General features: G+C 40.8%; 1 protein-coding gene across 2 annotated transcripts in view; it reads left to right on the forward strand.

Moving 5' to 3' along the window:
* Positions 1-16,543, forward strand: part of zc2hc1a (zinc finger, C2HC-type containing 1A) — a 138,056-nt gene that overhangs the window by 78,412 nt on the left and 43,101 nt on the right. The window contains exon 8 of one of the 2 annotated variants that reach the window (XM_085993211.1): positions 14,671-14,799. The exons of the other annotated variant lie outside the window; for it this stretch is intronic. Within the exon in view, the coding sequence (XP_085849337.1) occupies positions 14,671-14,799 (129 nt within the window). The remainder of the gene's footprint in view (positions 1-14,670; positions 14,800-16,543) is intronic. 2 annotated transcript variants of the gene reach the window in all.

Below are 16,543 nucleotides of genomic sequence, written 5' to 3' on the forward strand. Positions count from 1 at the left end.
AAGGAGGACCAAGAAATTGATAAAGAGAATGAGTGTAAACTAGCATGAGACACAAAAACAAATTGTAAAAGCTTCTATAACTGTGTAAAAAGGAAGAGATTAGTGAAAGTAAAAGGTAGAGGCAGAGACGGGTGAAATTTATAATGGGGAATAAGGAAATGGCAGAGAGATTAAACAAATACTTTGTATCTGTCTTCACAGACGAAGACAAAAAACATTCTGGAAATATTGGGGAACCAAGGGTCTAGTGAGAATGAGGAACTTCAAGAAATTAGTATTAGTAAAGAAATAGTACTGAAGAAATGAATGAAAACTGAAGAAAAAACTGAAGAAAGTACTGACTAAAAGCCGACAAATCCCCTGGACCTGATGGCCTACATCCTAGGGTTTAAAAAGTGGTGGCTACAGAGATAGTGGATGCATTGGTTTTGATCTTCCAGAATTTCCTAGATTTTGGAACGGTCCCGGCAAATTGAAAGGTAGCAAATGTAACACTGCTATTCAAGAAAGGAGAGAGAGGAAAACAGGGAACTACAGATCAGTTAGCCTGGCATCAGTAGTAGGGAAAATGCTAGAATCTATTATTAGGGACGTGGTAACGGGGCATTTTGAAAATCATATTATTGGGCAGAGTCCACACAGACTTATGAAAGGGAAATGGTGTTTGACAAATTTAATACAGTTTTTTGACATAACTATCAGGGCAGGTAAGGAGGAACCAGTGGATGTGGTGTTTTTGGATTTTCAAAAAGCATTTGATAAGGTGCCACACGAGATTATTGCACAAAATTAGGGCTCATGGGATTGGGGGTAATATATTAGCATGGATTGAGGATTGGTTGACGGACAGAAAACAGAGTAGGAATAAACGGGTCATTTTCGGGTTGACAGGCTTTAATTAGTTGGGTATCGCAAGGATCAGTGCTTGGGTCTCGGCTATTTAAAATCTATATTAATGACATGGATGGGGGAACTGAGTGTAATGTATCCAGGTTTGCTGACAATACAAACTAAGTGGGAAAGTAAGTTGTGAAGAGGCTGCAAAGGGATATAAATAGGTTAAGAACATGGCAGATGGAATGAAATGTGGAGAAATGTGAAGTTATCCACTTTGGTAAGAAAAATAGAAAAGCAGAATATTTTTAAATGGTGAGAAACTATTAAATGTTGGCATTCAGAGAGATTTAGGTGTCCTCATACAGGAAACACAGTTAGCATGCAGGTACAGCAAGCAATTAGCATGTTGGCCTTTTATTGCAAGGGGGTTGGAGTACAAGAGTAAGGAAATCTTGCTACAATTGTACAGGGCTTTGATGAGACCACAGCTGGAGACTGTACAGTATTGGTCTCCTTTTCAGGGGAAGGATCTACTTGCCTTGGAGGCAGTGCAACAAAGGCTCACTAGTTTGATTCCTGGCATGAGAGGGTTGGTCTATGAGGAGAGATTGAGTAGATTGGGCCTATACTCTCTGGAGTTTAGAAGAATGAGAGGTGACCTCATTGAAACATAAAAAAATCCTGAGGAGGATTGACAGGGTAGATACTGAGTGGTTGTTTCCCCTGGCTGGAGAGTCTAGAACTAAATGTTTGCCACTGCTTATCTACCCTCATACCTTTTAATCTAATTTTCCAATCTACCTTGGCCAACTTGCCCCTCATACCTATATAATTGGCTTTATTTAAGTTTAAGTCTCTAGTTTGAGACTGAAATATTTCACACTCAAACCCAATGTAATATGATCACTCTTCCCCAGAGGATCCTTTACTATGAGATTACTAATTAACCCTGTCTCATTACACAATGCAAAATATAAAATAGCCTGTTCCCTGGTTGGTTCCACAATGTATTGTTCTAGGAAGCTATCTCAAATGGATTCCGTGAACTCGTCCTCCAGACTACCTTTGACAATTTGATTTGTCCAGTCTATATGAAGATTGAAGTCCCCTACAATTATTGCATTACCTTTGTTAGAAGCGCTTATTATTTCTTGCTTAATACTCTGTTAGGGGCCTATAAATTACTCCCACCAGTGCTTTCTGCCCCTTGTTATTTCTTTCTATGTATTGATTCTACTTCCTGATGTTCCGAGCCAAGATCCTTTCTCGCTACTGTCCTTATGTCATCCTTTATAAGGGCTACCCCCTTCCTTTTTTAATCTGCCTGTCTTTTTGAAATGTCAAGTACCCTGGGATATTTAGTTCCCAACCTTGGTCACCTTGCAACCATTTCTTTGTAATGGCTGTTGGATCAAACCCATTTATCTCTGTGCCACTAATTTGTCAATCTTGTTACGAATGCTTCGTGCAATCAAATAAAGAGCCTTTAATTTTAAATTTTTACCATTATTCCCTGCTTTCACCTTATTCTGCACTTTTACCGTTAAACTCTCAGTCCCTTCCTGTCACACTCTGCTTATCTTTACCCAAATCACTACACTGCTCCATTGCCTTGACCTTTCCCTTTAGATTTCTAAATTTCCCCTCATCTGATCGCTCCCCCCCTTTTTTAGTTTAAAGCCCCATCTACTGCACTAGTTATTCAATTTGCCAGGACACTGCCTTTCCCCTCCCCGCCCCCCCCCTGTCTTATACCAATCTACTTGATGTAAGATATTGGTACGTTGCCTTACTGTTGATTTCTCTAGGTCTGAAAACTTCTCTAATTTGGCGACAATGCCTCTGTCTCTGGTTGCTTGAGCTCTTTCTGTCATTTCTTGCAGAAGCACCTCAGATACTACATCTGTAAACGTAGGTGCTCTTCCTTGGTGCTGTTCTGTAATAAGAGTAAATATTTTAGAAAATATTAAAGCTACTTTCTTTTAAATAGCTTCTGCAGTGCTCCATATCTGCTCCCGAATCTGCTAACACTTTGTGACTGGAGAATACACTCTATGAACATCTAATTCGGGCTCACCTGCTTAGTCAGGGTCAGGTGCGCGCAGTTAGGATGTGTCCTTATTGCAATGTTCTAGCCCCATACATGGCCATTGTGGAAAGTCTACCTCATTAAGTCGTAAGTTGGGCAGAAATATACGCTTTATTTTTCACAATTATATGGCTGCTTCATATAAAAGCATTCTTTATTAACTTAACCTCATACCAGTGCTCTTTTTCAATGGATTGTGATAGATTAGTTACAGAGAAGCTATTTCCTCTGGTGGAGGAATCCAGAACAAGGGGGGCACAATCTTAAAATGTGAGCAAGGCCATTCAGGAGTGAAACCGGATGTGGAATTCTCTCTCCAAAAGGCTCTGGCTGCTGGGTCAATTTTCAACACAGACCGACAGATTTTTATTCGGTAAGAATATTGCAAGATATGGATCAAAGGCGGATAAGTGGAGCTGAGGTACATAATAGCCATGATATAATTCCACTGAAGCGGAACAAGCTTGAGGGGCTGAATGGTCTACTCCTGTTCCTATACCTGTAACGTATATAATTGAAGGTGTGTAAGATTTGCAGTTATTGGTAGTATAAATGGATAGAAAACAATTATTTACAAGGTACAAAAATAAGTAAGGAAAGCGCATAACCTGGACTTATTTGTGTAGGACTTGGAAAAGCCTATTCATGTTCAGCTTTAATTGCAGGAATAAGCACAAACATGTACAGTGTCCATCCAAATAAATTATTTTGCATTAAGAAACAATTTATAAATGACGTCGGCATCCTGTCCAATAAGGATGTTTCCTAAATAATCTTTATATTGCCTGTTAAATTGTTTGGCACCCTGTTATACTAACAGTACAGGGATCCAATTTATTTACCGAATATAGTTTAATTCGTATTCAAGTAATTATATACATTAAAAAGGAAAGGTGCCTGGACGCCCACAAGCAGAAGGAAGAAGAAGACGATTTGCATTTATATAGCGTCTTTCACGACCACCAAACATCTCAAAGCGCTTTACAGCCAATGAAATACTTTTGAAGTGGAGTCACTGTTGTAATGTGTTGTAAGGAGGAGGAAATGGGAGTCCAGGGGCATTAGTAAGCAAGAAAAAATATTGGGGATGTAAAAGGAATCAGTTGTGTGTGAATAAAAGCCCAAAAATCAGGTGAAAAACATGTCATTAGAATTGGGAGACCGAGCAGAAAAAATTGCTCTGAAGAGCCACTCTGTAGCCACAGTATACAATTGCATTGTGACATCAACAAGGAAAATTGTGCAGGAAATTTGGACATAGAAATTTATAATGGCAAAATTTGATGCAAAAGTGCATCCAAAAAAGTGACAAGCAAACAGGAACCTGGGAAGTGCACTTCTGTCACCATCCTCGGTCACTCTTCATCTTAATCAAAATACAGTATCCTTGTATTTATTCCAATCTATCCAAATGTCTTTAATTTACCTCTTGATTAGCTGATTCTAATATGTGATTGTCTTGCAGCCTTGATTTCCATTTTTTCTACAGCTCTAGCAGACCAAGTAAGCTTAAAACAATTGAACAGTTGAAAGCTAGGTGTAAAGGCAGGAAGGTTTAAACTTTCTAAACACTGATTTTTACAATTAGGGTAATTTATACCTTCTACCCATGCTTGTGTCTTTTTTTTTTACAGAGCACAGCAATTTAAAAAAGTGTGTTTCAGCTCCCCCTCTCCAAGAAAATATTAGTTCTGCTGTCCAATTTGTTAATTTACCTGCCAAATTAAACAAACTCCGGGTTCTGAAATAACAACAGAAAATGCTGGAAATACTCAGCAGGCCAGGCAGCATCCGTGGAGAGAGAAACAGAGTTAACGTTTCAGGTCTGGGACCCTTCATCAGAACTTAGCCTGACCTGTAATTGACTCCAACATTAATTTCAAGAACACAAAGCCTTGCAGCATCCTACACCTATTACACAAAATTAGGACTCATGGGATTGAGGTAATATATTAGTATGGATTGAGGATTGGTTAATGGACAGAAAACAGTAGAGACAAACAGGACTTTTTCGGGTTGGCAGGCTGTAACTAGCGGGGCACCGCAAAGATCAGTGCTTGGGCCTCAGCTATTTACAATCCATATTAAGACTTAAATGAAGGGACTGAGTGTAACATATCCAAGTTTGCTGATGATACAAAGTTAGGTGGGAAAGTTAAGCTGTGAGGAGAATGCAAAGAGGCTGCAGAGAGATATAGACAGGTTGACTGAGTGGTCAAGAACATGGCAAATTGAATACAATGTGGGGAAGTGTGATGTTATCCACTTTGGTAGGAAAAATAAAAAAGAATATTTTTTGAATGGTGAGAGACTGGGAAATGTTTGCATTCAGAAGGACCTGGGTATCCTTGTACATGAATCACAGAGAGTTAACATGCAGGTACAGCAAGCAATTAGGAAAGCAAATGGTATGTTAGCTTTTGTTACAAAGGGATTAGTGTATAAGAGTCATAGTTATACAGCACGGAAAGAGGCACTTCGGCCCATCGTGTCCGCACCGGCCATCAAGCCCTGTCTATTCTAATCCCATTTTCCAGCACTTGGTCCGTAGCCTTGTATGCTATGGCGTTTCAAGTGCTCATCTAAATGCTTCTTGAATGTTGTGAGGGTTCCTGCCTCTACCACCCTTTCAGACATTGAGTTCCAGATTCCAACCACCCTCTGGGTGAAAAAGTTTCTCCTCAAATCCCCTCTAAACCGCCTGCCCCTTATCTTGAAACTATGCCCCCTGGTTATTGACCCCTCTACTAAGGGGAAAAGTTCCTTTCTATCTACCCTATCTATGCCCCTCCTAATTTTGTGCCCCTCATAATTTTGTACACCTCAATCAGGTCCCCCCTCAGCCTTCTCTGCTGTAAGGAAAACAACCCCAGAGTAAAGAAGTCTTACTACAATTATACAGGGCATTGGTGAGGCCACACCTGGAGTACTGTGTACAGTTCTGGTCTCCTTACCTAAGGAAAGACATACTTGCCTTAAAGGGAGTGCAACAAAGGTTCACTAGACTGGTTCCTGGGATGAGGGGGTTGCCCTATGAGGAGAGATTGAGTAGACTAGGCCTAGATTTCCTCGAGTTTAGAAGAATGACCGGTAATCTAATTGAAACATATAAAATTCTTACGGGGCTTAACAGGGTTAATGCTGAGAAAATGTTTCCCCTGGCTGGGGAATCTAGAACACAGGGTCACAGTGTCAGAATAAGGGGTCGGCCATTTAGACTGAGATGAGGAGAAATGTTTTCACTCAAATGGTTGTGAATCTTTGGAATTCTCTACCCCAGAGAGATATGGATGCTCAGTTGTGGAGTATATTCAAGACAGAGGTCAATAAATTTTGGGGAACTAAAGGATATGGGGATAGTGCGGGAAGGTGGAGCTGAGGTAGAAGATCAGCCATGATCTTGTTGAATGATGATGCAGGCTCAAGGGGCCAAATGGCCTTCTCCAGCTCCTATTTCTTATGTTCTATATTCTATTTTACATGGCATAATGTTGTAGGTTTTATTTGCAAATAACTTTGGATAATCACATCTGATCCAATGTATTATTCCATGTATAAATAAATATGAAACTATAAAGTGGGACCAACAATATGAATCCAGAAAAAGAAAAACGGGGTTTTATGCTGGTTGTTTATTGGATGATAATGGCATCAGTAATAAAAAACAGACTTAAATCGGATGCAGTAATTGTATCAGTTAAATATGCGATTAAAACCAAGATTGGCAGATAATTTTTTTAAATTGTAATTCATTTTTTAATTGCTTGACAGCCCTAAAACAACAGATGTCACTTTAAATCTGAATTGTTGATCATTTGACATTAACCTGATTGGCTAGCTGTTTGCTGGGGTCACTTAGAGATGGGATAAAGATCTGTGTTCTTATAATTTAGTCCTCAAATCAATAGGGTTCACAGCATTGACTTTCAGATGTCACAGATTTATTAAGTATACAGTAATTAAACTTGCACTTAACAGCAGTACTTGTGGCAAAAACCGTCGAGTTTAGTCGGAGGAGTCAAACGGGTTACAGTTCCGAGCTCGTTATACAGGCTGCAGACCTTCGAATCCCAACTTTCTTTTCCAACACCCATCTTTTATTACCCCTCGTACATGACAATTTACACGTTTCTGCATTATCTAATGCAACTTCATACCAGGTGAATTTTAATGAGCTACTTCCCTCGTCACTTATCAATAACTTTAGTTTTAACGTGTTATTTTTCCGTACAGCTCCTTTTTTTAAAATCTTATCAATAGTTTCAGTCTTGTTACTATTCTACCAAGTGAAACATCTAATTATAAATCTGTACCATTCCATACCAATCTTCTACTTTCTATAAAGGATAATGTATTTGCAGATGTATCTTACTGCAAAACGAACTTGTTATCAACTGATTAAAGTTCTCTGCAGTATGCACTGGAATGTTTTTTATTTAGGTTTATTGTCTAAACTGACCATTGGTTTAAGGACAATCTTGATTCAGCTTCAGCAATTCAGTGCATCTAAATTGACTTGTACTTCCTCACCTAATGGGTAGAAGCTAAAGGTTATTATTACTACAATAGAAAGCAAAATCAATAGCCATATAACATTAGCATGGAAATCATTAGTCCTGGAACTCCCTCCCTAACAGCACTATGGGAGCACCTTCAACACGGACTGCAGCAGTTCAAGAAAGCAGCTCACCACCACCTTCTCAAGGGATTAGGGATGGGCAATAAATGCTGGCCTTGCCAGCGACACCCTCATCCCAGGAACAAATAAAAAAATTTTTTAGCAGCCTTCTAGACAATCTGATTAACTCTTTCCTTACAGACACAGTAGGTGGAGCAACAGATTTGAAAAAGGTTCGTTCCTTTACATAGAAGGTAGGAGTAGGCCATTCGGCCCCTCGAGCCCGCTCCACCGTTTAATGAGATCATGGCTGATCATCCAAATTCAGTACCCTGTCCCTGCTTTCTCCCCATATCCCTTGATCCCTTTAGCCTCAAGAAATATATCCAACTCCTTCTTGAATATATTTAATGAATTGGCCTCAACTGCCCTGTGTGGCAGAGAATTCCACAGGTTCACCAGTCTCTGGGTGAAGAAATTCCTCCTCATCTCTGTCCTAAATGGCTTACCCCTTATCCTTAGAGTGTGACCCCTGGTTCTGGACTCCCCTGCCATTGGGAACATCCTTCCTGCATCTAGTCTGACTAGTCCTGTTAGAATTTTATAAGTTTCAATGAGATCCCCTCTCATTCTTCAAAACTCCAGCGAATATAAGCCTAATTGACCCAATCTCTCCTCATACGCCATTCCTGCCATCCCAGGTATCAGTCTGGTGAATCTTCGCTGCACTCTCCATGGCAAGAACAACCTTCCTCAGATAAGGCGACCAAAACTGCACACAATACTCAAGGTGTGGTCTCACCAAGGCCCTGTACAACTGCAGCAAGACATCCTTGCTCCTGTACTCAAATCCTCTCGCTACAAAGGCCAACATACCATTTGCCTTCTTAACCGCCTGCTGCACCTGCATGCTTACCTTTTGCGACTGGTGCACAAGGACACCCAGGTCTCGTTGCACTTCTCCTTTTCCCAATCTATTGCCATTCAGATAATAATCTGTCTTCCTGTTTTTCCCACCGAAGTGGATAACCTCGCATTTATCCGCATTATACTGCATTTGCCGTGCATCTGCCCAATCACCCAACGTGTCCAAATCGTACTGGAGTTTCTCTGCATCCTCCTCACAGCACACACACCCACCCAGCTTGGTGTCGTCTGCAAACTTGCAGATATTACATCTAGTTCCCTCGTCTAGATCATTAATATATATTGTGAATAGCTGGGGTCCTAGGACCAATCCCTGCGGTACCCCACTAGTCACTGCCTGCCACTCAGAAAAAGACTTGTTTATTCTAACTCTTTGCTTCCTGTCTGCCAACCAGTTCTCTATCCAAGTCAGTACCTTACCCCCAGTCCCATGTGCTTTAACTTTGCACGCCAATCTCTTATGCAGGACCTTATCGAAAACCTTCTGAAAGTCCAAATACACCACATCCACTGGTTCTCCCTTATCTATTCTATCAGTTACATCCTCAAAAAATTCCAGTAGATTAGTCGAGCATGATTTACCTTTTGTAAATCCATGTTGACTTTGTCTGATCCTGTCACTGTTTTCCAAGTGCTCTGCTATTACATCTTTTATAATGGACTCTAGCATTTTCCCCACCACTGATGTCAGGCTTATCGGTCTAAAATTCCCCATTTTCTCTCTACCACCCTTTTTAAATAGTGAAGTTACATTAGCTATCCTCCAATCCATGGGAACTGTTCCAGAGTCCATAGAATTTTGGAAGATGACCAGCAATGCATCTACTATTTCTAGGGCCACTTCCTTAAGTACCCTAGGATGTAGATTATCAGGCTCTGGGGATTTATCGGCCTTCAATCCCGTCAATTTCCCTAACACCATTTCCCTACAAATACTGGTTTCATTCAATTCCTCCCTCTCATTAGACCCTATGTTCCCTGACATCTCTGGGAGATTATTTGTGTCCTCCTTTGTGAAGACAGAACCAAAATATGTATTTAATTTGTCTGCCATTTCTTTGTTCCCCATTATAAATTCCCCTGATTCTGACTGCAAGGGACCTATGCTTGACTTCACCAATCTTTTTCTCTTCACATATCTATAAAAGCTTTTACAGTCAGTTTTTATGTTCCCTGAAAGCTTACTCTCATATTCTGTTTTCCCTTTCTTAATTAATCCCTTTGTCCTCCTTTGTTGAATCCTAAACTGCTCCCAATCCTCAGGTTTACTGCTTTTTCTGGCCAATTTATATGTCCTCTCCTTGGATCTTATGCTATCCCTAATTTCCCTTGTTAGCCACGGTTGAGTCACCTTTTTTGTTTTATTTTTATGCCAAACAGGGATGAAAAAATCCATGCGGTCTTTGAATGTTTGCCATTGCCTATCCACCATCAACCCTTTGAGTGACATTCCCCAATCAATCCTACCCAACTCGCGCCTCAGACCATCGTAGTTTCCTTTATTTAAATTCAGGACCCTAGTCTCTGAGTCAACTACTTCATTCTCCATCTTAATGAAGAATTCTATCATATTATGATCACTCTTCCCCAAGGGGCCTCGCACAACAAGATTGCTAATTAATCCTTTCTCATTACATCATACCCAGTCGAAGATGGCCTGAGCTGCAGTTGGTTCCTTGACATATTGGTCCAGGAAACCATCCCGTATACACTCTAGGAATTCCTCCTCCACAGTATTGTTACTAATTTGGATAGCCCAATCTATATGTAGATTAAAGTCACCCATGATAACTGCTGTGCCCTTATTGCACACGTCTCTAATTTCCCATTTAATGCCATCCCCAATCTCAGCATTACTGTTTGGGGGTCTGTATGCAACTCCCACTAATGTTTTCTGCCCCATGGTATTTCTCAGCTCTGCCCATACAGATTCCACATCATCAGAACTAATATCGTTCCTTACTATTGTGTTAATCTTCTCTTTAACCAGCAATGCTACCCTTCCTTTTTTCCTGTCCTTCCTGAATATTGAATACCCCTGGATGTTGAATTCCCAGTCTTGGTCACCCTGGAGCCATGTCTCTGTAATACTAATTATATCATATCCGTTTACATCTATTTGCGCAGCTAATTCATCCACCTTATTACGAATGCTCCTCGCATTAAGACACAAAGCCTTCAGGCTTGATTTTTTAACACCCTTAGTCCTTTTAGAATTCTTATTTACTGTGACCCTGTTTGATTTACACCCTTGATTTCTTTGCCTTCCACTTTTGTTTTTCTCCTTCCTTTCTTTTGTTTCTATCCTTGCTTCCTTTTTCTCTGTCTCCCTGCACAGGTTCCCAACCCCCTGCCATTTTAGTTTAAGCCCTCCCCAACAGCACTAGCAAACGCTCCCCCTAGTCCAAAGATGTGCGGGTTAGGTTGATTTGGCCATGATAAAAATTGACCCTTAGTGTTAGGGGGGATTAAATACGTGGGGTTACGGGGATAGGGCTTGGGTGGGATGGCTGTCAGTGTAGGGACCGGGTGCTAGGGTTTAGATGATCAGCCATGATCTCGTTGAATGGCGGAGCAGGCTCGAAGGGCCGAATGGCCTACTCCTGCTCCTATCTTCTATGTTTCTATGGCATCGGTTCCAGTCCCGCCCAGATGCAAACTGTCCAGTTAATACTGGTCCCACCTTCCCCAGAACCGGTTCCAATGTCCCAGGAATTTGAATCCCTCCCCCTTGCACCATTCCTCTAGCCACGTATTCATCTGAAATATCCTTCTATTTCTACTCTGACTAGCACGTGGCATTGGTAGCAATCCTGAGATTACTACCTTTGAGGTCCAATTTTTTAATTTACCTCCTAACTCCCTATATTCAGCTTTTAGGACCTCATCCTGTTTTTTACCTATATCATTGGTACCTATATGCACCACGACAACTGGCTGTTCACCCTCCCCCCTCCAGAATGCCCTTTCTGTCCATTCTGACCATTCCATGGTCAGCGTAGCGCTGCTGTGTCTGTGAGTGAATCAGTAGCTCTTTAATTGTTATTAGTCCCTTTATCTTGTTTCATTAAGGCCTTTTTTTAACTATTGGCTGCACCATCCCATTGTACACTTACTGTGCATTGGAATCGCTGTCCTTGCAGTGGCAGTACATTTTGGATATTAAAATTTTCTCTGGCTGTTTTAACATCAAAAACCTTTTCCTGAACACTATACTTTTGTAAGTAAAAAATCTGGCTGTGTGATTTGACCGTCTAATTCTGAAACGTCAGGACTGCACTACCACTACTCTTTCTTTTGGAGGATAGCTGGGAGATTGACTACTTCCAGATGAATCGTTCAGCACTATTTCTCTGTCTAAGGATTTGCAAATTTCCCCAAATCTGCTGAAGAAGCAGTTGCTTTCCCAATGTTGAACTCTTCTAAATATGATGTAACAGTGCATTTCATGATCCAGAATTGATGATCCTGCAGTGCCTGTCTTTTATAAGGGCTCCCGTCACTTCGTTCCTTTCAACTTTTCCTCATAACTTAATCCTCTGACACTAGGCCTTATGACCTTCTGTGTAGCACTTACAGTACTTTTGCTTAGGTGATTAGACCTGAATGCTGTAGTCAGTGTGGTCAGACCAGATCACTATACAGCTTCAGCCTGATTACCTCAGGCTTATACTCTGCATATTTAGTAATGTGGCTTTAGTTTTCCATTTGCTCAGTTATTGATGTTTTGTAATGCCTGTGCGACGTGATTGTTGAGTCTTGCATCACTTCTAAATCTTTCTCACTTTCATCACTTACATCTGAGCTGTTGAATCAAATATGTAACATTCAGATATCAAAATATCTTCTTGCAAGCTGCAGGGATTTATCTTTGGCCCACTCATCATCTTCATTGACTTTAGATATTGAAAAATGATTTGTTTTTCTTCTTACTGATGCCTGCTGCGAAAGGTTGACTTTGTTGGCTGCCTATCTCTCTTCCATAAGGTACTACTAGTTAAATAATATCTTGTTGATAGTAGCATATAAACAACAAGGGAAGACGGGAAAAGGTGGCTAAAAATCTGGTCGATAAATAGAAATTTTGACCATTTTTGTCACTGTCAGCAGTATTCAGCAGCCTATATCTGTCCAATAATGCAATATTATAGGTCTTTTGAGCAGGCTACACTGTACATTCATCTCTTTCTTATAAATGTAGTGCCAGAAGCTAACAATTTTAGTGTATATGAAGAGTTGGCCTACTACCCAAGTCCATTCTCTGCAGCATCGCAGAGATGCGACAAGACTCTCAGTTGTCTACAAAATACTGACTTAGTTATTTGCACTTAACTCCGAATTTTATTGTGCCATAAGTGCAAGAACGTAAGTTGGCTGGAACTCTGTACCGTACATGCAGAATGATGCTTTTAAACTACTTGTTCTAAAATTTCTAAATTTGCGGATGACACCAAATTGGGCGGGATAGTCAATATTGAGGAGGACTGCAACAAGTTACAGGAGGACATTAATAAACTTGCAGAATGGGCATATAATTGGCAAATGAAGTTCAACACAGATAAATGTGAGGTATTACATTTTGGTCGAAAGAATAGGGAGGTCACTTATCACTTGGAGGGTGCGAGTCTAGGTGGGGTAGAAGAACAAAGGGATCTCGGAGTACAAATACACAAATCACTAAAAGTTGTGACACAGGTTAGTAAGGCCATAAAAAAAAAAGAAACCAAGCACTAGGGTTTATTTCTAGAGGGATATACAGGAAACTCTTTGGTATCCGGCACCGACGGCCGGTTGATCAAAAATTCTGGGTGACAGAGGGTTATCTACCGAGGCTATTTTTAACAAAGAAAAATTAAAAAAATCAAGAAATGTGCAGTGTACAGTAATTGGGTACTCGCCTACAGAATGTTGTGTTAAATGGATGGTGGAAGATGCTTCATTAAATACAGTACTGCCAGTTGAGGGTAATGCAATGCAATGACTACCAGCAGCGTGGGAGACACACAGTACCCCTGTAAAATGGCGGATCGGAAGAGACTACCGGCAGCGCGGGAGAGTCAGACACCTGTTACAGGGGTATTGAGGTGTTCCGGCTTCTGACAGCGCCAAGAAGCCGAGTAGTGGCAGTTTGGAGAACTACCCCCACTGACTAACTCGGCCACCGCGGGAGACTCGGACTTGGCAACGTTGCCGGTTATTGAGGTGTTGTTTTCGGAGTGAGAATTTTGCCGGTTAATAGAGAATTCCGGATATTTAGGTGTCGTTTAAATGAGAGTTTCCTGTAATTGAAAAGTAGGGAAGTTATGCTAAACCTGTATCGAACCTTGGTTAGACCACGCTTCGAGTACTGCGTACAGTTCTGGTTGCCATATAAAAAGGATATAGAGGCACTGGAGAGGGTGCAGCGAAGATTTACAAGGATGATACCAGAAATGCGAGGGTATATATATCAGGAAAGGATGAACAGGCTGGGTCTCTTTTCTCTTGAAAAAAGAAGGCTGAGGGGTGACCTAATAGAGGTCTTTAAAATTATGAAAAATCTTGATAGAGTGGCTACAGAGAGAATGTTTCCACTTGTGGGGAAGAGCATAACTAGAGGCCATCAATATAAGATAGTCACCAAGAAATCCAATAGGGAATTCAGAAGAAACTTATTTGCCCAAAGAGTGGTGAGAATGTGGAACTCGCTACCACAGGGAGTGTTTGAAGCAAATAGTATGGACGCATTTAAGGGGAGGTTAGACAAGCATATGAAGGAAAAGGGAATAGAGGGTTATGCTGATAGATTTAGATGAGGAAACACGGGGGGAGGCTCGAGTGGAGCATAAACACCAGCATGGACTGGTTGGGCCGAATGGCCTGTTTCTGTGCCGTATATCCTATGTAATTCTATGTTCTGGTCTTGCCCCTTTTATACCGCAGCATAAACTTTTGAGCTCTTTTTGTGTTGCAGCCAGCCATCAGCCATTTTGTGAGGTATCTGTCCTTGTTAGTGTCTTCTGAAGACACAATGTGATGCAGATAGTTAAAAATTTTTAAGTTGGAACCCCTTTTAAAATTAGTGCTGGATGGTTAAAGATGCACTGAGAATCGTTGATCAAAACATTTAATAGGAAATCATTTTGTCACATACATTTTTCAATGAACATAAATAAACCAATTGGCCACCTAGTGTAATGCTATATAATACTGTTTTCAGATATTTTAATGATATGGAATTGTTGGGGCCACCACTGCAAACAGGACGAAATTTACAAGGAAAGCATCAAGTTGATGGTAAAACAGATCATAGCATCAAAAGACCAAATGGGCTAATGCCTGTAAATAAGTGAGTATTTACTTAGTTTGTTAGACTGTTCACAACCTCTGCACCCTATTTAACCCTGAGCTTCCGACCCCATGCCCTCTCTGTAACAAAGACTGTGTACTTCTAAGGCTAAGGGGTAAGCCATTTAGCACTGAAATGAGGAGGAATTTCTTCACGCAGAGAGTGGTAAACCTGTGGAACTCTCTGCCACAGAGGGCGGTGGAGGCCAGTTCATTAAATATATTCAAGAAAGAGTTGGATATATTTCTTAAGGCTAAAGGGATCAAGGGATATGGGGAGAAAGCAGGGACAGGGTACTGAATTTGGATGATCAGCCATGATCTCATTAAATGGCGGAGCAGGCTCGAAGGGCCGAATGGCCTACTCCTGCTCCTATCTTCTATGTTTCTATAACGTTACCTGCCTCAACCCATCTGCTGCTGAAATTCTCATCTCCTGAATGACTATTCCAATGTTTTCCTGGTTGGGCACCTATCCTCGACACTGAGCTTCAGCTCATCCAAAATTACTGCCTGTAACTCCCATTCAAGGATCGCTACTTTTCCTTGCTGATCCATACTGACTTCTGGTCCCCCAACGCCTCCTATTCCAAATTCTCATAGTTTTGTTTAAATCCCTTTTGTGGCCTTGCCCCTCCCTATTTCTGTAGCTTCCTCCATTCCTACAATGTCCCCTCCCCAAAAGAAAATAACTTAATTACTCCAATGCCAGCTTTCTGCACATCATAGGAACAGGAGCTGTTCCGTTGGGGCAGGTTCCAACCGAATAACTAGAGCAGTAGACAGGGCTTTAAACTAATGAAGGGGGAGTGGGAGGATTCAGGAAATAGTAAATTTAAAAGCAACTAGAAATGTCAAGGCTCTAGAGCAGAGTAGAGTTTTGGGTAAAAATAAGTAGAGTGGGTCAGGAAGGGACAGAGAGTAACAAAGGTAATAAGGCATCAGTGACTAAGGTGACATCAGAGAAAAATAGAAATAAGTCAAAGCTAAAGGCACTATATCTGCGCGAAGCATTCGCAACAAAGTACATGAATTAATAGCGCAGGTAGAAATTAACAGGTTTGATCTAATAGCCATAACGGAGACATGGTTGCAAAGTGGCCAAGGTTGGGAACTAAATATTCCAGGATACTTAACTTTTAGAAGAGATAGACAAAATGGAAAAGGAGGAGGGGTAGCCCTGATAAAGGATGGGATAAAGACAGTAGGATCTTTGTTCCAAAAATCAAGAAGTAGAATCAGTTTGGATGGAGCTAAGAAATAGCAAGGGGCAGAAAACATTGGTGGGAGTTGTTTATAGGCCCCCAAACAGCAGTTGTAATGTAGGGCAGATTATAAATCAAGAGATTAGAGGCACATGTAACGAGGGTAATACAATGATCATGGAGGACTTTAATCTACATATAGACTGGGCAAACCAAATTTGCAGTAATAGTGTGGAGGACGAATTCATGGAATGTATGCAAGATAGTTTTCTCGATCAGTATGTTGAGGAACCAACTAGGGAACAAGCTATTTTAGATCTAGTATTGTGCAATGAGAAAGGGTTAATTAATAACCTTGTAGTAAAGGGGCCTTTAGGGAAGAGTGACCATAATATGATAGAATTTTATATTGAGTTTGAAAGTGACTTGGTTATATCCAAAACTAGGGTCTTAAATCTAAACAAAGCAAACTACGTAGGTATGAGGAGGCGAGTTGGCTAGATTGGGAAACTATATTAAAAGGTATGACGGTAGATAAGC

This window comes from Somniosus microcephalus, chromosome 7, assembly GCF_052327205.1.
Source record: "Somniosus microcephalus isolate GS21.2 chromosome 7, FLI_Smic_1.0, whole genome shotgun sequence".
In the NCBI taxonomy this organism is placed as follows: Eukaryota; Metazoa; Chordata; class Chondrichthyes; order Squaliformes; family Somniosidae; genus Somniosus; species Somniosus microcephalus.